We start from the raw sequence: 22313 nt of genomic DNA, 5'->3' as shown, positions 1-22313 counted from the left end.
TTAGTAAAAGCTAGTAACGTCATTTCTTGAAATCAAATAAATTTTTACTTTTTTCAAAAGTATTTTCACTTCAACTTGAAAAAATCAATTTAAAGAAAAGATTTCTTGATTTTAATCATAATTTTTCTCTGGGTGATACCACATTTGTTATTTTATTAACTAGCTATTACATTTTACGAATGTGATAATATATTTGTAACGTTATCATATAACAGATATGATAACGTTACAAATATTTAAAAGTCTAATCATCGGCTAACCGTCTCATTGAATTTTTTTTTTTATATTTATATTAACTGTAATATATATAGTTTGTTTCTTGCATTATCCAAGAAACATAATCAGAGAGTCTCGTGTAAATGCCAGGAAGTTGTGCCCTAGCGCAACCAATACCGCTTGAAACCATTCCAATGACCATCAAGGGCTCGTCTGGGTGACTTCTGAACATCAGGGGCCCACCGCTGTCAGCCTGGAATAAAATACAGGATGCGTACAGTTGTGCCATAAGCTTCCGTGGTTATGGTAAACGATGCGGTGCAAATTCCACTTGCTCTAATACGGATTGCAGGGTTGCGGGAGTATCCATCACGATGGGTTTCGGTATCGTTCCGCGCAGATCCGGATCGTAAATCTCGTCACTGGGAATTCTCAAGGTGGAAACGGGCTTTTAACGATTCTACGTTTATTGTCATCGGTTATTGTCATTTCGCGCAGTGCGTTAATACTATTTAAATAATATTTAAAAAAAAGAATTTATATATTGCGCTTCTCCTTTACTTTTTACGGAAAGTTGATAAAAAAGTTTAATTGTTTATAATAAAAAAATGTTGACATCTTGATATTTTTATTGAAGAAAAACAACAGTTTTTGACAGAGAATATCGCCCAATTCATTAAAATGCTCTTATTATTGAACAATGAATATGACTCGGATTTATCAAGAGGCGCGGCCGCGTCTCGCACCAAAGTGCACGCGAAGCGAGTTATTTATTACACTAAACTCTTTTTAAAATAAGGTTAAATTAAAAAAATAATCTCGTATCGAAATCTTTCTCGTGCAGCTATTAAAAAGACATCTGAAATTATTAGAAAAATAATTATTTTTCGATGCGCTAAATATAACATTTTTCAACTCCAATCCGCGTGATACATCCAATATATCCTGAAATCAATTTTTATAGTTGCCAGTCGTAATTCTCGCGCAAACGAGGTAAACAGGAAACCTAGCACATCTCAATTCCCATCGGAACCTTCAGAATCGAGATTGTACTTTCAAGACTCCGTTCTTCCTTGATATATCTCGAAGCAATACGTCCGTTTTCGATTGTTTTCCCGGGAATATCTTCGTCGGAAGGAAATATAAATTGCTGATAAGGGCGCGAGAGAAACGCGAAGAAAACTTATCGAGGACAAGAACGGGAGTGGTATTTTCATTTTTGTTCCGATTTTGTGGACGCCGACTTAACGCGGTAGGATTCCCATGGGAGTTGCCTTCGCGGAAACTGTGCTGTTAGTCTCAATTGACGACGTGAATCTAGTATAGTACTTGCGTGTTGGGCAAAGTGTATATCTCATCCCCATTAAGAAGGACGCGGGACAAGGAAATAGGGAGAAAATCATTGGCTCACAAATTATTACGACACATGTACACACCTCTCTTGTTTCTTATATAATAATATAAAGAAAGAGTTATTAATTTTTAATTAGTGAGACTTGGTATTTTTGCTAAAGTATTCAAAAATGGAGCTTTTGAAATACAGATTTGAAAATGATTTTTTGTTGAACTAGCTACATAATTATGCGGGACACTTTCAAACATGATGAACAATTGAAAGCATTGTTTTTGGTATTTTGCACGGAAACAACGATTTTGTTGAAAATACAGATATGAAAATAATTATATTGGATCATTAAAATAATTACGTTGCACTGAAAAAAGGATTTGATAACTATTTTTGGTAAAATTACGACCTTACGGTTTACGGCTTCTTAAAACAAGGTTGTAGACTGACATTAATTGTGAGTTATTTCATACATTTCTAAAAAAATTATTTATTCAAATCAAACGAATAATTTGAACCAAAATAGTTTGAACAAAAAATGCATTTATCTAAGAAAAGGCTAATAACTCATTTCTTGAAATTAAATAAATTTTTATTTTCCTCAAAGGCAAATTTTACTTCGACTTAAAAATACCAAGTTAGAGAAACGATTTTAAACATAAATTTTTTTCTGGCTATAGCCTATACAATGCTCTTCGTTCTTTCAGTAAACGTTATCGTTCATTCTCCAGTTCCTGTTACAATTTCGCATAAATACCTACGTTGGAAATCCGCGGAGCGAGATGCAATTACACCAATACAATTATATACGATCCAATTACCGGGAACCACTATCATCCAGCATGGTCGGCTATCATGCCTGAACAGCATTGTATACGCATTACCACGGTAGCATGGATATTTATTGAAATTCGCGTCGTGCCCGCCCGACGCGAACCATGAATTCCATGATCGGGCGATTGACAAGCAGCGCCGTGCAAGCAACGATACGGAAACGCAAAAGTGCGAACGCCTACGCGGACATTTCTCGCGATGGGAAGGCGAATTCACAACGCGGGGACATCTTTTTCACTTACCCTGCAAGAATCCTTTCCTCCTTTCTCGAAGCCGGCGCACATTTGCGTTGTGTTAATCTTGACTGACGTTTTCTGTCTCGCGTACCATTTGTTACAAATATCATTTGCCACTACTTGAACTTCCACTTTTTGTAACACGTCCGGTCTCCTGTCTGAAAATAATAACAATAATTATAATTTGTACGTTGTTTTTACGCTGCGACTTTTTCGCGGATAGATTACTGTCAACATTCATTGGTGTCCGCTACCGAATATCATTAAAGCAGACAACTCGAACTGCAACTAGGTCTAATGACGACGAGATAATATTTTGAAATCATTACAGTACTACAATCATATCTCTATGATGTTTAAATTTTAAATGTGCACGCTGAAATAGGTATCATGTTGCCAACACATCATGAAGAATTGTTACATACAAAGCGTTATTTACGAAAACATGGAAAGCATTATTTATGAAAAGCCATGACATATTTTAACGGATAAATTTAATTAATAATAATTACTGCGTATCTTGTTTACGTTGTAATCTAGTTGTTGTATTAATTATAATATTTAAAATGTTTTACAATTTAAAAGTGCAATTAATACCTAGTTAATGGATCTCATTAATTACACCAATTTTGAGCTGATTGTAAGACGGAGGATATGACATTCTGTCTAAAAATTAAATAATTTTTAGATATGATATTAAATAATTTTGTTTATTGAAATATCAGTTCTTTTATCATAATCGCACAATAATATTCAAAATCTTTATAATTCTATTTGTCAATTAATGTTTTTAAACTAAAATGACTTTTTCGCGGAAATAAGGCACATCTTAATGATTTCTGTTTTATAAGCAAAATGACTGTCCATTTTATCGGTTTCAAAAAGAGATGGAGGAAGAGTTAGTATACTGTTACGCTATAGGCCTTCAATGCTCGCAGTAACTTCGATGATTATGAAAACTTTGGCGCGTGTTTCGTCGCCGCGATCGTTATCGTGCTAAAATTTATCGAAACTCTTCGAACTTTCCAATGTATCTCACATATTTGTGAAGACTGATATTGGTAAGTTAGTCAACGATCGAGTAGAATTCTTGCGTAATCCGCCGCGTTCCTAACGGGGATTCACCACCTGTGAATTATGCAATTGCGGTCGCGGCAAGAATGGGAATAATTCCCGATGTACTCGACAATTATTAATAAGTAAAAGAAATTTTTATTATATAAAGAGAAATGAAAAAATTATAAATACTTGTAAATAAGAGAGGCGCAAAAAGGTGTTTTTATGTGAGGATTAGCAAGAAAATCTCATGTACGAGGAGTCTCTAAAGTCTGTAAAACTTTATTCTCTATATTTCGGAAACGGTTCAAAATAATGAAAAACCACGAAACACGTGTTTGATCATTTCGAGGAGCTTATTTTTAAGGAGATTGTATAGATTGTTTCTCTCAAGGTACTCTTACGGGTGCTCTTACTTCCATATTTAAATATTTCAAATATAATCCTTCTTATTGTAATATATTTGAAAAAGCATAAATTTTTTTTACAAAGTGGAAGTTAATACGTTGATTTGTTCGAAAGTTATTTAGAGTCAAAGTTTGAAAAGGGCCAACTTTCAAAAAATCGTTACTTTTATTCGAAAAATTTTAAGTCTTAAAAAATCCTAAGAAAGTTGAACCAAATTTGATGCAAATTTTCCTAACATTAAAATATAACATCACACCAGTAGATAAGAGTTGAAATATGTAAATAAAATGTAGACGATGAAATGCGTACATACATACATACATACCTAGTACAGCGAAAAAGTAACGCAAATCCCGGTCTGTGAAACCGCTATAATTTTTCAACCGTTTCACATTACACATTCCCAGCGCATAGATAATGAGACCACTGCAGTATTTGATGGAAACAGATGGCGTACGAAGGTACTATGAGTTTAGAGCGCCTTTTGTGAATGTCAAGCAAGATATTGATGGGTAAAGTTTCGATAGCGGTCTGTAAGACCGCTATTAATGTTTAAGGGTTAAATATTTTATAGTACGTTTGAAAGGAATATTGTTTCTTTTTTAAATTAAGGTATATTAGGTGACAAATTAAAACTTCCGATGGGGTCATGAGTCACGATAGCTTTACAAATAATAAGTTTACGTTTGCCGAGGCATGAAAGGACGCGAATAGCTGATGTAATGAACTAATCCCGAGGTGCTATCCATTATCCGCTTCTGCCTGTACATAATCAATATCGAAAGAAGGATAATTATTTACTTACTTTCGGTTTTGTTTTCTCCGAGCAATCCCCATCCGGCTGTTATAGCATTCACGCCGTCGAAGGCGCTATACCCTAGTTTTCCTGTGGCCACAGGTAAACATGCAGGTTTGACGCTTTCCGACCAACTGATCGGTCTAGCGAGCTCCAACAGAGCAATATCGTTCACATACTTGCCGCACTTGTAACCAGGATGCAACACCACATTTTTGATTCTTTCCTGTCTTGCGGCCGGAATGTCTGGAGTCAAGAAATTGTGTTTGCCCAAAGTGACGCCCAACAGTCTTACTGGATATATATTTGAGTCTCTGGAACTGAAGCGAAGACAAGAGATTTAATTTGCGAACGATACGCCGTATTACTTAGCACCTGTTGAGGTTAATACATTTTTTCTCACTTTTCTTTTCTTTCTTTTTTTCAGGAATGTGTGCTAAAGAATACAAAAGTATAAATTACATAATTAATTTAATATATTTTCTATATTTTTTTTGTTAACAATGCACAAGAATATTATAATTATGTGTATATGCACTTTATTGAAACATTCAATCTATTTTCTCTCTCTCTCTTTTTTTTTTTTTTTTTTTTTTTTTTTTAATAAGAGAATGAAAAATCTAAAAGAATTGAAAACAGTGATGCATTGCGAGAAAGAATAATAATGTGCATTCCATATAATCTATTGATCTATTAAAATTATTAGTTATTACAATTATTATATTTGCAAATTCGAATAAAAGATTTACGAATACCCACATAAGCATTTCTTATATGCACATTATATGTCACATATAAAAATCTACTCAAAAAATTGAGATGTGTAATATACAATACGTATTTTTCAATATATCTTTCAATTTGAGAAACTCCAAGATTCGACTTACATGTTTCTGATAAAAATTTTTATTCTCGCGTCGTAAAAATCGCGAGCGAAAAACAAAGCGTATTCTTTATCTTTTCCTTTCCGAGTTTTCCCGCAAAAAATCCAAGTCTAAATGGAGGGAATGACACCAGCAAGTAATCATGGCGCAAATTTAGGGCAACGAGAATAGAAATGTTCGAGGCGAAAAATCCCTTATTATCGATGCATTCCTTCATTTCTTACTCCCGCCCAAACTCCCTCCCTCAACTGTGCCGACGAATTCCAGCTCTTTCGCAGTTTTTTTTCCCTTGGACGTCAGTAATTATTTAACCGGGATTTTTGTCCGCTCGAACGACGCGTCTGCAGAGCTCTCCGTTGAATGCCTGACCCGGCCGGAGTGGCTTCAGTTAATTAATTGGTCCACAGTACCTCTGAATAATTAACAATATTACGGCACCCCCTCCAGGACTATCCGCTCCGTCCGTGCCCCCTGTCTTCGTCCCGCATCTCCTGAACTGTGTTTCGCAAGCCCGTACCGTCCCACTTTTGTCAGTAACCCCTTGCACATCTTCCCTCACGCTTCTCTGGAGTTTATCGCGGAGCGTTTTCTAAGTTTCCAGGCCCTGTTTCGCCGCCGCTCCTTACAAAGCCGCCTTAATGGACCTTTCCATCGTCCCCGCTATTGTTCCGCGGCTCACGGATTATACGGTTTACTTTCAATGCATCTCCAGCGCTCGCTTCTCTCTCCTCGGCGCGGCGTCGGCGTCGCACCTTTCCAATTAAAATGCACAAGCGCTCAGACGGATCGCAACGGAGGACGTTGCTCGTTGCGACGAGATACATTGCGACGGCCATTACAGCAATGCTGATTTGTTTAAGCAAACGTTTAATATAATAAGCCGACATTTATTACATTTAGTGTCTTCGCTTGAGATAAATAGACACAGTTTGTCGGTTTATGAAGAATTTATTTTAAATACAGCACAGAATTTGCCATTAAGGTTATGCTTATCGCTTTCTTCTATCCAGTATATTGTGAGATATAATAGTCACTTCCTTATAACATGGAAACAATGGTTCTTCTAAAATATCTAAATATTTAGCTAGATATAGAAAATAATTTTTATTAGACCATCAAAATAATTATGTAGGATGCTCAAGCTATATTGATAGAATATCAAAATTTTTTATTGGATTATTTATTATTCTCTTTTGAATGTCTTAATTATTTTTATGAAGTCATACAAAATTATTTTCTGATCTGTAACTAATTTTTTTAAATATTTCAGTAAAACCGTCTTTTTCAAATAAATATTTATAATATCTTAGATATTATAACAGTTTTGCTGAAGTACTAATCTAAAAAATTAGTTAGAGGGAGATAAGAAAATAATTTTATTAGACTTTATAAAAATAATTAAGGCATTCAAAAGAAGATAATAAACAATTCTGCAAAATATGTTAGCATTCTAACAACTGCAGCTTAAGCATCTTCATAATTATTTTGATGGTTTAACTTATAGTTCTAACAAAAATTATTTTATTAAATTTTATTAATTTTATTATTTTATTAATTATTAAATATTTAGATATTTTAGCGGAACCATAAATATTTATAATATTTATCTAGTATGCATGTTGTTAGAGATATTCCATTAACAACAAAACAAAACATAATTTTCCATACAAATTATAATTGCGATTCACGATTGAGATGAATATAGATATTATGGATATATTTAACAAACGGCTTATATCGATCTCATTACTCGTGAATTAGAATTACACAATTTATATAAAGAATTATATTTTATTTTACTGTTAAAATCAAATATCTCTGAACAATACACATATTAGATAAATATTATTTGTGAATATAATTCTAAATATAAAAATCTAAATATAAAAAGAAATACAAATACAAATTGAACAAGAATGCCTTTTACAGTCGCAGCTAAGTCTTCGTGCTTGTATTATTTGTGTGATTTTATATACTTTTTTCAAGTTTAATGAACTGCGCGTCGAATTAATTTTCAGTCATAACCCAATTCTAAATTGAACAAGATTAAATAATATCATGTATTATTAAATATTAACTCTTTTTCCCTCTGAAAATCATTGAATTTATTTAATAATAACAGCAACGATCAAAATATCTCTCTACTACTATAAAAAGAAATATTATAAATATTTAATAATATTTAATAATTAAGCGACTAATTATATAGATAAATGTATGTATGTAAAATGATTGCTTTATCCTAATATCGATGTGATCGCTATAATAAAATCAAATGTGTCTAATTTTGTTTTAGCTATTTACATACCCATCTGTATAAAATTCGAATATTTTAATTTATTAAAATTTTTTTAATTTTTTGTGCTATTTTTTTTCATTTATTTAGGAGACAATTAAAACGAAGAACAAAATCAATATAGGCCTTCCAATCTATTAAAATAAATTAAAACAGAAATTAATTAAATTGATCAGTCTACACTGTCGCAATTGCATCCTGCTCTCATTCTACGAACAATATTTGCTATTCGGCACTACGACTGATTTTTTATTTTCTATCAGCGGCTTCATTAAAAATTAATTGGACGCCAAATCGGTAAATCGATTGGAATTAATTTTGGTTCGGCTCGTTAAATCGGAATGCGGCTTTCCTGGCACTAGTGTATCGGCACACGGACGCGTCCGTGAATTACGCAACGTTGCACGCAGAATGACGTTGGTAATAAGGTACTGCTGAACATTAATTTACCGTGGGATATCGCCGAACGAGAAATATCGACGCTGCATCGCTAGGTTGCCAGTTCTTGTATCGCTGTATAAGGGCATAATTCATACCTGCTTGCGTGACGATTAATCAACCGTATTATTCACAGCGCATGTATTGTATTAATAGTAATTGGTCGACGCGTCACCAGCTCGATAGAACAGCACGTTATAATTTGTTTGATTATTTACTAATCTAACGAGTTCCATTTCCTATGCATACAGTTTATATTGAATGAAAATACAAGGACTACTTTTAATAAAAGTTCTTTTATATTAATAATTGTCCTTTTTGGCCAATAAACGTTATTCAACAAAATATTTACAATTTTATGCAACTTCATTGAGAAAAAAGTTGTGGTGGCAACTATAACGTGACAACCATGCAAGTTTTGTTATAAAAATTACAATAGTTAAGTGAATTATACTATAGTTATTGCAGCCAAGTTAATGCTTAAGAGAACTAATAAAAGGTAGTTGTAATAATTACATAATGTAGTATATTACAATTATTTTTCATTAGTTGTCTTAACCATTAACTTGATTGCAATAACTATTGTATAATTCATTTAACTATATTGTTGTAGCCTCATTAGCTACCTTAATTGTCTTGCATATCCGCTGAGCAACAATCACGCCACGAGCGCCCGTTGCATCGGAAATGCAAGATTGCGGAATTGGTCAATCGCGCGAGCAGCGTAAGCATCGCACGATTGACGCGAGCATGACCATATATGGTCACGGCGAAGGCCTAATGCTCCACCATATCAAAAATACAGAAATTATAAGTTAGGCTGCCTAATTATGGGCAGCGGGAGATTCTTAACGCAAAGTACGAGCGGCACGTACGCGCTCCGCGATAAGTCGGACACCCGACACCCCGCAAAGCATCCAGCGGCCGAGTGCGCGACAACACGTGATCCGTGCACTGCGATTTGATTGTATTAAGAGGGAAACATCCGATATCCTATGTATATACATGAAATCTCCATAATATGAAAAAAACATACTGTACATACTGTGTACATACGTAGAATATACATAAATTAACATAAATTTAAGGATATTCGCAAGACATTGTATGGATATACATAAAACGTATATTCAAACGAGACCGCTGCCTGTATATACATAGAAAATACCTCATGTACATTCCATACATGTACAGCAAATGTATATACATACGATATATACTTATGTAGATATATTTATGAATATACATAGGATATCGTATGGATATATATAAAATGTATAATATATTCGAACGAGACCGCTGTCAGTATAAACGCAAAAAATATCTCATGTACATTTCATGATACCCAGATAGCAATGTGTTTGTATTGTCGATATTACTGACATATTACTTGCATCGTAATATGTAAAGAAGTAAGAAAATCAGGAAGGAACATTTGGCGAGAATCCCATGGTTACGCTTGAAACGAAAGAAGCCTTCTAGTAACTTCAGTAAATATGGGGATTTTTCGTTTCAAGATTGCCAATTGCCTTTGCAATAGTCATTCATAACCTTATTTCTATAGCCTATACTTATAATATAAAATTCATTAACAATAAATCAACTGTTAGTATTGTTTTATTGAAACGTGTTTCAATATATTTTACAAAAATTGTATATTCTTTGATATTTTATTTCATAATATGGAATAATTGCTATTTAGTAATTATCTCAGAAGTAAAAAAGCTCTTAAATATTATGTATTGCAAAAGTATATATGTATAAATTAATTATCTGAGAAGACGCAATATTAAACTTTACATGTTAAATATTACTATATATAAATTTCGTGTAGAAGTCACGAGAATAGATGTTCAAATAATGGCGCTTAACGATTTGGCAGCCATCTTAGGAGTCTTAGGAGGCTACTTCCGTTTCACGGGTTACTAGAAAACTTCCTTCCTGATTTTTTTACTTCTTTGGTAATATGCCTTGCTAGAATTATAACAAGTCCGTATTTGTTGGCAAATTGATAGTATCACCGTGTAGCAACTTTTTGGTACCAACTTTCCAGCAACTTGCCCGCAATTTTAAAATTGTTATTATGAAAATTCGTGTTGTTGCCGTTATGTTTCCAAATTATTCAAGCCATACAATATTCTATATTATCGACAACGCGACGTAACTTTGATGCTACTATCTTTGATGCTGTTAAATTGCTGGCAACACGTATGTACATTGTTGCCTGCATGTTGCTTCAATTCGAAATCGTTGAAGATAAATACATATACAGCAAGTTGCCCAGCATCATTAGCAATCACAGATTTGCATGACTTTGCTGAGATACGCTTCGCTATCTGGATATACATCAAATGTATATACATACGATATACACTAATGTAGATATATTTATGGATGAACCTAGGATATAGTATGGATATACATAAGCCGGTATTCATAGTCAATTCTTATTTCAAGATCGTCTTAAGTAACGTCTTAAGATGTTAATACGGCTCTCTGATTGGTTGATGACATCTTAAGATGATACTTAAGACGATCTCAAATATAAGAATCAACTATGAATACCGGCCATAGAGATCACATTTATCGCGCATGCGTAAAAAACATGACTATCCGGGAACACTGAAATCTGGGGGGAGGGATGGAAGTTTCCAATTGTTTACGATAATGCGGAGTAGGCCCCATATTACCCATCGACATACAGAATGGACTGCTGATGACCGTGGTGGGGGTAGAAAGACACATAGAGTGAGAGGCAGACAATACGAAGAACGTTCGTTCTCTGTCTACTAAGTTTGATTGGTTGTTGTGGCCCCAGCAACCAATCAGACTTAGTAGACAGAGAACGAACGTTCTTCGTATTGTCTGCCTCTCACTCTATGTGTCTTTCTACCCCCACCACGGTCATCAGCAGTCCATTCTGTATGTCGATGATATTACCGCGACGGCTGACAATCGTCCCTGAATTTGGCCGACAAGTCAAGTTGAAGGGAAAAGCGTTCCAGTGAGGAGTGGCTCGCGAGCCACAAGCCCACACAAGTCTGTGTATCATAAACTTTATTAATTGCGACTAACTCTCATCAAGCATTAATTGGCAATTCAGAATTCGCGTGTATCTGATTGCATCGCCTTTGGGATGCGCAATCGGTAACTGGTCGTTCGCCGAGGACGCTATCGGTCATTAACGGATCGGCAACGACGTTATCGCCGATTGGTCATCTGATATATCGCGTCTAGTGTTGGTTCGCGCCCGGTATTCCTACGCCTTGAAGTGTGAATGCGCGCGCCGACTCGCATGAATAAGTAATTGAAGAAAAAATGGTCGACCTGTAATATCCCGCGCGTTCTGATCCGTGAGTCAAGTCCAATCCGTTCATCTGTACGTTTGTAGTCAAAATCCCGAAATCTGTAATAGTGTAGTCCTTTTCCGTAAAAAAATAAACTTTATTGTAACTCGGTCAGAGAAAGTCAGTGTTTTCTTTTTCGCTTGCACCGCTATTGCGGAGACACGTGTGGGAGGCGAAACGCCGTGACGCTGAATCCGCCATATGCAACAGTTTGCCATGCCTGCAATAGCCCTTTGTGATAAGAGTGCCACATGTTTGGTTAAAACAGTACCAAGAAAAATTAAGAAGAATTAATTAAGTGATCCGAGTTCAGTTCAATTATCGAAGTTCTGCTTGAAAAAAGTAAGTAATATGTTTTTTTTTACTAAAAGTTAGAGTTATTTATTTCTCTTCTTTTATATTCTAGAATTATAAGTCAGATATAACCTATAAATTATATATGCATACACGTGAAAATGCGTTGGAAGATATTCTTAGATCTTCTGTCATGTTTAGTCACAATTTCAAATGATGATACTTTGCACAATGTTAACAAATATACTAATAAAATTTACTTACTATTTTAATATCAAAATACAGAAATACTATCTCTTCATATAGCATAGATATACTAAAGATATCCATAGAACATTCTATGAACATACAACCAGACCTGCAATAGCCCTTTGTATTGAAAGTGCCACATGTTTGGTTAGAACAGTACCAAGAAAAATTAAGGAGAATTAATTAAGTGATCCGAGTTCAGTTCAATTATCAAAGTTCTGCTTTAAAAAAGTAAGTAGTGTTTTTTTACTAAAATAAGTCACAGTTATTTATTTTTCTTCTTTTATAATCTAGAATTGTAAGTCAGATATAACGTATAAATTATATATACATGTGAAAATGCGTTTAAAGATATTCTTAAATCTTCTGTCATGTTTAGTCACAATTTCAAATGATGATACTTTTCACAATGTTAACAAATGTACTAATAAAATTTACTTACTACATATTTTAATATCAAAATACAGGAATACTATTCCCACATATAGCATGGATATTCTAAAGACCGTTCTATGGACGTTCTATGAATAAAATTTTTAAAGAATTATAACAAAATATTACCGGCTGTCGGGCTATTAACTTCAGCTTTCTTATATTCTCATCTCGGCAAGACCAAATCATTAAGTATATTGAAATTTTTTTAATAGAATTGTTTTTAAGTTTCAGTGATAGTAAATTTGCGAAATCCTTTGCAAGTAAATTATACATGTTATGACAAGTAAACTTAAAAGAAATAATTAGTTATGGATAATATTAATAAAAAAAGTAAATTTTCTAGACAACTTCGAAACAGATTAAATAAATCTTGAACTATAGTCAATACTCTTAATCTTGACTGTTTAAAAAAAACAATTAATTACTCACAACCTGATTTACAACCTGATACACACAATATTTTTAGCAATAATTCTACTTGCAAACCTGATACTATTGAACGTTATTTTGGCAATATTTTTTATAATAATAATAACCATGATATATTTATTAATTCAAGAAATTTGAATTGTGGTGAAAATGTTCAGAGTGTCGACGTATCAGATACTAATCATGCTGTAATTGAAAATAAAGAAAATATTTTTTGCTCTAAATTACAAAAATGGGCCATTAACAAAAATGTAACTCACTCAACTCTTAATAGTTTATTACACATTCTACGAGAAGAACCTGGCTATAATTATTTACCCAAAGATGCGAGAACACTTTTAAAAACGCCAAATCGTACACATGCAAAAAAAACTTGGATCAGGGTTATACTATTATTTTGGAATAAATGAAACCTTAAGTAACTTATGTAATAAACAAAATATAGTAATTAAACCCGATCAAGAAATTTTATTAGCGGCGAATATTGATGGTCTACCTATATCCAAAAGTACAAATAGTTCTTTTTGGCCATATTATGTACTGTCAAATCAGTTAACAAAATTAAAAATAAAGTTTTTATGGTAGCCTTGTACCATGGTAGTGTAAAGCCCAATGCTAATGAGTTTTTAACTGACTTTGTAAACGAATATAGAATTATCAAAAAATGGGATATATATCAACTTTATAAGATGCAATTTCAAGTTGTCAATGCTGATTTGCGATACACCTGCAAAATCATACATTTTAGCTATTAAAGGGCATTCGGGTTATTTTTCATGTACCAAATGTGATATAGAAGGAGACATGACTAATAGAGTACTATGTTTTGTCGATACTAAAAATCTTCATAAAAGAACAGATCATTCATTTCGAAATAAAGTTCAACCTGAACATCACATTGGTACTACTATTTTACTAAAGATTCCGAATTTTAATATTATTGATAATGTTCCTATAGATTATATGCATTGTCTTTTACTTGGCGGTATGAAAAGTTTTTTTTGTAACAAAAAAGTTTTTTTTGTAACTGTATGGATGGATTTATGGTAAACCTCCTTATAAATTACGTGCTTGTGACGTTAATAAAATTTCTAAACGTCTTTTAAGATTGAGGAGTCATATTCCGTGTGAGTTTTCTCGAAAAACTCGCCCTATTACTGAATGCAAAAGATATAAAGCAAGTGAATTCCGATTACTCTTGCTTTATACTGGCCCAATAATCTTAAAAGATATTATATCTTTTAAGATGTATAATAATTTTATTGTACTCAGTTCAGCTAGTTCAATATTGATCAGTCAATATTATTCTTGCTATGAAAATTATATTTTATATGCTCACAATCTGTTGAAACATTTTATCATAAATTCACAAAAACTATATGGGCCAGCGTTTATTTCACATATTCATAATTTTGTGCGTTTGAGTGATTGTGTTAGATTATTTGGTTTGCTCGATAATTTTAGCGCTTTTATATTTGAAAATTATATGCAATATTTGAAAAACAAAATTAGAAAATTTTCTCACGCGTTGGAACAAGTAGTACGTCGAATTGTTGAAGAAAAGAATGTTAGAGAATTTGTTACAGAATCAATTAATGCTCCTATAAAATTCTCTATGGAACACAATAAAGATCCTTTAATCGAGGGTTGTACTTCACCTCAGTATAAAAAATATGAAACTATTAACTATTGCATACACGTTTCAAAAGTGGCTGATAGATTTATTGAACTTGAGGATAAAACTATTGTTGAAGTACAAAATTTTTGTTACCATGAAAACTTTAAAATGTTAGGGTACGAGTACAAAAAACATGAAGACTTTTATACTAAACCATGTTCGTCAGCCCTCTTTGATATAATACAATATATTCGAAAACTTGACAATTCACTCAAAATGTGGCCTATTACACACATTAATAAAAAATTAATAGTCCTCATCCACAATAATCAATATGTCTCATTTCCAATGCTGCATCTATAAATCAAAGTGCCAAGGTTGGTTTAATCAGTTCAGTGATAAAGACTGATGTATAAATGAAAAAAAGTGCCACAATTGATAATGACTCATATGTGCACTATTTCAAAATTTAAATTGGATCCAATAAAGCAAAAAAACCCTTATAGATAAACTTCCAAAATACGAAATTATTTGCTCTTGTCAATTTTGGCACAAAACGTTGATTTTGGGTCCATCAATGATGGTTGCACACACGCACTTAACACTTAATCCCGCCGCACGTCAAAACGCAGATAAAATATATTTGTTCAACGCAGTTCAACGTTTACAAGGTTATAGGTTATAGGCATCGATCACGCGCGCGGTAGATCGCAGCGCAGTACGGCTTGATTTTACAATAATATATGATATGCGCGCGCATTTATCAGTTGAGACATTTCAGAAATCTCTTTGAAAGTTACATTTGCAATGTTGCAAAATATTACATTGCAAAAACCTTTCAAATGTAAGGTTTTAATCAAGATGCTTGCAGAAATATCCCAATTATGATATTTCAAAAAAAATGGTCTCAGAGACATTACAAATGTATTGATATACAATTGAGACATTGAAACATCCCTGCAACATAACTGAAACTTTATGTGCTATCAGGGAGATTAACCTTACATTTGAAAGGTTTTTGCAATGTAATATTTTGCAACATTGCAAATGTAACTTTCAAAGAGATTTCTGAAATGTCTCAACTGATAAATGCGCGCGCATATCATATATTATTGCAAAATCAAGCCGTACTGCGCTGCGATCTACCGCGCGCGTGATCGATGCCTATAACCTATAACCTTGTAAACGTTGAACTGCGTTGAACAAATATATTTTATCTGCGTTTTGACGTGCGGCGGGATTAAGTGTTAAGTGCGTGTGTGCAACCATTCGAAATAAGGCAAGACAAAGTCTTTTTGGATACAAAAGAATCACGCTCACTGGTACGCGGTCATAAAAAAAGGTGGATATAGGATTGGCGAAAGAAGATCCTTCTTAGTGATGAGACATTGTTTCAATGTTATCTTTTATTATTATTTCCTTTTGCACGATTCTTAAATACACAGAAAAATATATTTTAAACAATTATTTTATAGGCGAGGAGCAGTTTTGAGAGCAAAAGCATTATGTTATGCGTTTATGATTATGTATCTAATCTAATGTGTCTGTATGAGTGCCCTGAATTAATTGAAGCTTGGGGTAATGAATTTGAAGCTTTGTATACCAGGTAATTGATATGTATTTCGAATATTATTGAAAATTACACTACTGGAGCTTATATAATTTATGAAAAGAATATATTTCTCTGTCATATTTAGATATGAAAAAAAAAAACAGGTTCTCTCATCTGTATTGTACGTCTCGAAGACAAATTAAAGCCAGAGAGTTGATGAGGCTTTTCATTATTCAAATACAATTCAAAACAGGAGTGCCATATATAGTTTTTAAAGATCATTGTAATCGCACATCAAACCATCAGAATCTGAGCACAAAGCTATAAACGAACTCAACGTCCAAATTTTTGAGACTTTATTATGGCGCTCTAGAATCAAGTTGTGAAATAATAAGGACCGAGAAAGGTCCTTATGAGTCATATGAAGGCAGTCTAGTTAGTAAAGGTGTATGTATCTAAGATAAATATTTTTCAATTATCTATTAATTGTTAGGAATTATTTACATCTGGAGCATGTAAAATTCTTTTTGTACATTTTCTAGTACGACATGTGGAATGTGAAACCAACAAATTTATGGAATTTTGGATATTTTGAAGGTAAAAATTGCTAAACACGGAGTGCGCAATTCTTTGTCGAATAGCTTCAGTTCATTTTTCTTCAGTTTATTTTCTCCTGAACTCTATTGTGAGTACTACAATGATCACTTAAAAAAATTATCTATATTAAAGAACGGAGAGATATGCATAAACTTTTGCATGGTAAAATAAATATTTTTATATGATAAAAATGGTACTGTTATTTCTAATAAGTATAATAATGTATAGTATAACAAAATTATTTTACCAATTATACAAGTTATGTTGGTTTAAAGTTTTGCAAGCGAATACAATTTTTTCAATTTCGGCCCTGCAGTGTGGCTAACTTCCGACTCTCATTTTAAAATCAGATGCCAACATGTTACACATCAATCGCTAAAGTGCGGTCGAAACTAAAAAGGAAGTATTTGCTTTTAAAACTTTACACTGACATAACTTGTATAATTTGTAAAATTATTTTAATTTATCGTACATCATTATATATTCTCTCTCATTAGGAAGAATTCTACAACTTTTACCATATAAAAATATTCACTATACCATATAAATTCCTCATTATAAAGTCAGATGGTGGTCTCGAGCTCTCAATTTCAAGCTTTCCAAATGTTTAAGTAACTTTCATATTATAGAAATAATATTGTAAGGAACAATTTAAAATTAAATCGCGCGCCCTCAGTATAGTGTCTCACAAGGGGTTCCCCTTAGTAACAGCGAGCGGTCCAAGTCGCCAACAGATGGCGAATGTGGCGTACGGCAGGATCGAGGACGATCGTTCGATCACTGTTCTTTTTAATAAATATCTCTCGAGGACGATCGTGCCGCGTGGCGACTGGCGATTATTGTTGCATATATCAGTATTATATGAATTAAGACTAAATAAATTGTGAGTTACCACGAGGAAGGATTCTCATAAGAATACGCAGAATAGATTAAATATTTTGTTAATGCATTAACTCATACACTGACTGATAAAATGATGTGAACACATATTTCTCTGTCTTCCATATTACACATTTATAGAAAAGATAGAGAAAATGTCGTTTACATTGTCTTTTATCAGTTTTACCCATTTCATAAATGACATTTCGCAAAAAAAAAACATGATTTGAAGCAAGTGTTGTTTAACGCTTTTTATTATTTTGGCACTGCATTGACAATGAGTTCAAAGACATCACGTATATTTTTATTTAGAAGTAACCTGTTCAATATGAAAATATGCAGTACTATAATTTTTTTATATACAAATTTTTGAAATTGGACAAAATTTTCTATTTATTTAAAAATTGAACGATTTATTCTAAAATTAATTAAACTAAATAATTGAAGTATAAACGTATTTATTTTTCTCATTTTTTCAATTTGTCATTACTCTGGATTTTTATTGTTACAATTTTTTTTAAAGTAACAACTTATGTTATATCGTTCCAGGTCTTTATTGTTCTATACAGAGAGTCGATTCAAAGGAGAACAAAAAGTTGACATTTATTGAAACCAAATTTATTATAAATCTATTGGTACTAGTATACAGCATTTGCCGTTTGTGCGTGCCAGGAAAATTTCTCGGAAAAGCGTATGTATAATCACATATTTTCTTAATGGATAAAAAACGGAAAAGATTTTCATGTTACTCTCAAAGACATATTCGAAGATTGATTGCACAAAATACTGCTATAGATGTAGATAGTAATATAGTCGAACCAACACCAAGTTGTTCTTATGTATCTTCCACTGAAAAAAAAATTTCAAGCAAAATATTTCAAAATCAAAATGATAATACAATTCCAAAATCAAGTACCGATTCTGATAGTGACGATGATAATTTTGACAATAATGTTAACTTTAATATTGTTAATAATATAGATTCAACAGAAAATATCGATGATGTACGTTTATCTGACGAAGTTGAAGATTATTTACAGTCAACAAGTGAAGTTGAAGAGTTTGAGTCAGAAAGTGAATCGGCAAATGAAATTGATAATGCAAATGTACAAAATTATAATGATTTTAAAAAAGATTTGTGTCATTGGTTTATAAATGATCGTATATCGCATAAATCTGTACGCAATTTATTGGTTATTTTGTACGGAAACGTACAGGTTTGCCATTTCCTAAAGATCCGCGGACTTTGCTAAATACTCCCAGAAATGTCGAATATATTCCTGCAGAAATGAAGTATTATCATTTTGGTTTTAAGAAAGCTCTTACGAAAATGCTGCGAGAACATGTTCATCAAGTTGGTCCCACTAATATTCTTAAAGTTTTTATAAATATTGATGGATTACCGATTACGAAATCTGGTAATGTTTCTTTATGGCCTATATTATGTTCGAATTCTGTTACGAAATCGGTATATATTGTTGGGGCATACTATGGCGAAGCAAAACCTGCAAATAATAATCTCTTCTTGCAACAATTTGTCGATGAAGCAATTTTAGTAATAAATAATCCATTAATTAATGATGACGGACAAAGAGTTGAAATTAAGATCCATGGGTTAATATGTGACGCCCCAGCTAAGTCTTTTATTTTAAATATTAAAAACCATAATGGATATAATAGTTGTACGAAGTGCACTATTCAAGGAAAGTACATTAACGGACGAGTATGTTTTCCTACAGAAAATTTTGCTTTAAGAACTGACGAAGATTTTAGAAATTATAAGTATGATCATCAGATAGGAGAAACAATATTAAACAGTATTCCTAATTTTAAACCTGTAACAGACGTACCGCTGGATTATATGCATTTAGTGTGTTTAGGAGTTGTCAAAAAACTAATTTTACTTTGGCATATTGGACCAATTCAGTGAAACTTTCGAATTATATGAAACAAATGATATCAGACGCATTAATTAATTTACGAAACACAGTGCCTTCTGAGTAATCTTCTCATCGAAGACCGAGATCTTTGAAAGATTTTAGACTATGGAAGGCAACTGAATTTCGCCAATTCCTTTTATATACTGGTCCGGTCGTACTAAAAAATATTTTAAGAAAAGAAATTTATTTAAATTTTTTAAGTTTACATGTTGGAATGACTATTCTTACAAGCCCAATTCTTTCAAAACATATTGTTAATGTAGACTATGCGCAAAGTTTATTAGAATATTTTGTTAATTTATTTACTCAAATTTATGGTGAGCAATACGTTTCTCATAATATTCACAATTTGTTACATATTTGTACAGACGTTAAAAAGTATGATTCTGTAGATGAGTTTAGTGCATTTCCGTTTGAAAATCACATGGCATATATTAAAACACTGATTCGTAAACCAGATAAACCTCTTCAGCAATTAGTAAAACGGTACGCCGAAATAGAAATGTTGGGTTTTAAGACCTTAAATTCCATTAACTGTTATAATAACATGAGTTTCAAAAAATCTCACAAAGCCGGACCTCTCATAGACGGATATAATGTTGTTTCTTAATTCAAAATACTTCAGACTAATTCATACTCAATTCACTGCGCTAATCAACAAAATAATTGTATACTTTTAGAAAATGGAAATGTAATTTTAGTTTTAAATTTTGTAAAATCTGAAGATTCTAAAAAATTAATTATTGGTAAAAAATTAAAACGTATTAAAAATCTGTACTTGGTACCTTGCGAATCAAGTACATTTAATATACAAATTGTGACTGAAGAGAATCGCATACGTGTATGGCCATGCGAAAAAATTCAAGCTAAAATGTGGAAAATGCCTTATAAAAATAATTTAAGTATTGTGTTTCCTATCATACACACGTAAAATTTATTTTATTAATTTTTAAAAAATCTGACTTTACATTTCTTTAATATAAAATATGCTCATAGTAAATTGTTAAATAATGTAGCTAGGATAAAATCTAATATAATAATGTAGCTAGGATAACATCTAATATAATATTTAAAATATAATGGATTTCAATTAATTCTACAAATACTTGATAATTAATAATATATACGAAAATTACGATAATATTATAGTTTCATTACATACATTAAAAAACGACAATTCTAAAGCTTCTTTTTTATTTTATTTCCTTTTTTCATTTACTTATTTACTTTCATTAACTTTATTTATCTTTTCCTTTTATTTACTACTATTATTATACCAGATAATTTAAATTAATGTTAATTTTTTTTAGTTGCTCATATTAAATTGCTGTAGCAAAATTCCGACAAGAAAATCCGAAATCAATTACGTAATACGTTTTGTATAGAAAAATGTATTCATTTATTTTAATTAGTTTTTAGGATATTTATAGGATATTTATCAAAAATGTCGGAATTTACAATTGCACTTTTTGATGACGGACTCCAATTGGTGCCTTCATCGTGGATTTTTAATGATAATACAATGTGTCACTGGCCGCCTTATATGAGCGAACAGAAAATTCGGAAAACAATTATCGCAAAAACCAGTCCTGATTGCACCTGGACTACTCATAAAATTCTGCGCATTTTTGGAACGTCAAGTGAGTAAATTTATTTTGCGACAACTTTAATTTAAGTCAATAAATAATATATTAATATAATAAAATGTTGCGATTTTATACATTGTATTCTCAATTAATTTTTGCAGGTACATATGAGTCAGGAATTGAAAAAGTAAAACTTGCCCAAAAATATTCCGACTTGGATACTTCCGACATCGACATTTCACGTCACAAACGTACAGCATGCAAAAAAAAGACATTTAAAAATGATAATTTTGTATATCCTTCGTCAGGTTCTGACGACAGCGATCAAAACAATAACACTGTTCCTGAAAAAGAAGTGACTGAGAAAATAAGAACATTTGCAACACCACCGCCGCCGTTGCCGAAATCATTTATTGCTAATGAACCGACAAACACAAAAGTAACACAAAACAAAGATCTGCAAAGCGAAGAACTTTTTTCTAAAAAAAATATGAACAAAGAGTCCTCATCTACTTTGTTAGCCACTCGAGACACTACAAACATAAAAGTAATACAAAACGAAGATCTACGAAGTGAAGAACTCTTTTGTAAAAAAAATATGAACAAAGAGTCCTCATCCACTTTAGTAGACACTCCAGGCAAAAGTTAATACTATACAAAATTATATATTTCATATATTATATTAACACTAACAAAATTACTTATTTTTTATAGTACGATAGCAATTATTATGTATGTATTCAAAAATATTTCTACTTTTTCTAGATATTCAGCTGCAATGAAATATTGAGACGATTAAACCAAATATTGGCAAAATTAAATTCAATAGATGATCGTCTCTGCAAAGTAGAAGAAAATCAAAATATTACCCAAAAGAT

General features: G+C 32.3%; 2 protein-coding genes across 3 annotated transcripts in view; one reads left to right on the top strand and one right to left on the bottom strand.

Annotated features, from left to right (window-relative positions):
- LOC105207491 overlaps positions 1 to 22313 on the bottom strand; it is a 73822-nt gene that overhangs the window by 10031 nt on the left and 41478 nt on the right. Inside the window, exons 3-5 of the mRNA XM_039451720.1 lie at positions 4901 to 5211; positions 2638 to 2789; positions 298 to 469 (exon numbers count right to left, since the gene is read on the bottom strand). Coding sequence (XP_039307654.1) covers positions 298 to 469; positions 2638 to 2789; positions 4901 to 5211 — 635 coding nt within the window. The remainder of the gene's footprint in view (positions 1 to 297; positions 470 to 2637; positions 2790 to 4900; positions 5212 to 22313) is intronic.
- On the top strand, positions 15445 to 22310 carry LOC113006289. 2 transcript variants are annotated; one of them, XM_039451721.1, is made up of 7 exons: positions 15445 to 16487; positions 16579 to 16880; positions 16976 to 17118; positions 18459 to 18600; positions 21262 to 21489; positions 21597 to 22079; positions 22201 to 22310. In XM_039451721.1, exons 5-7 carry the CDS (start codon positions 21294 to 21296, stop codon positions 22215 to 22217), a joined length of 696 nt encoding a protein of 231 aa, XP_039307655.1. In that variant the 5' UTR covers positions 15445 to 16487; positions 16579 to 16880; positions 16976 to 17118; positions 18459 to 18600; positions 21262 to 21293; the 3' UTR covers positions 22218 to 22310. The 2 variants fall into 2 exon arrangements, with proteins under 2 accessions (XP_039307655.1, XP_039307656.1); XM_039451722.1 differs by having other exon boundaries at positions 15445 to 16880.

The sequence above is a fragment of the Solenopsis invicta genome, chromosome 7 (assembly GCF_016802725.1).
Source record: "Solenopsis invicta isolate M01_SB chromosome 7, UNIL_Sinv_3.0, whole genome shotgun sequence".
In the NCBI taxonomy this organism is placed as follows: Eukaryota; Metazoa; Arthropoda; class Insecta; order Hymenoptera; family Formicidae; genus Solenopsis; species Solenopsis invicta.
The sequence above is the reverse complement of the archived record's forward strand: the minus strand, read 5'-3'. Positions and strand labels throughout refer to the sequence as shown.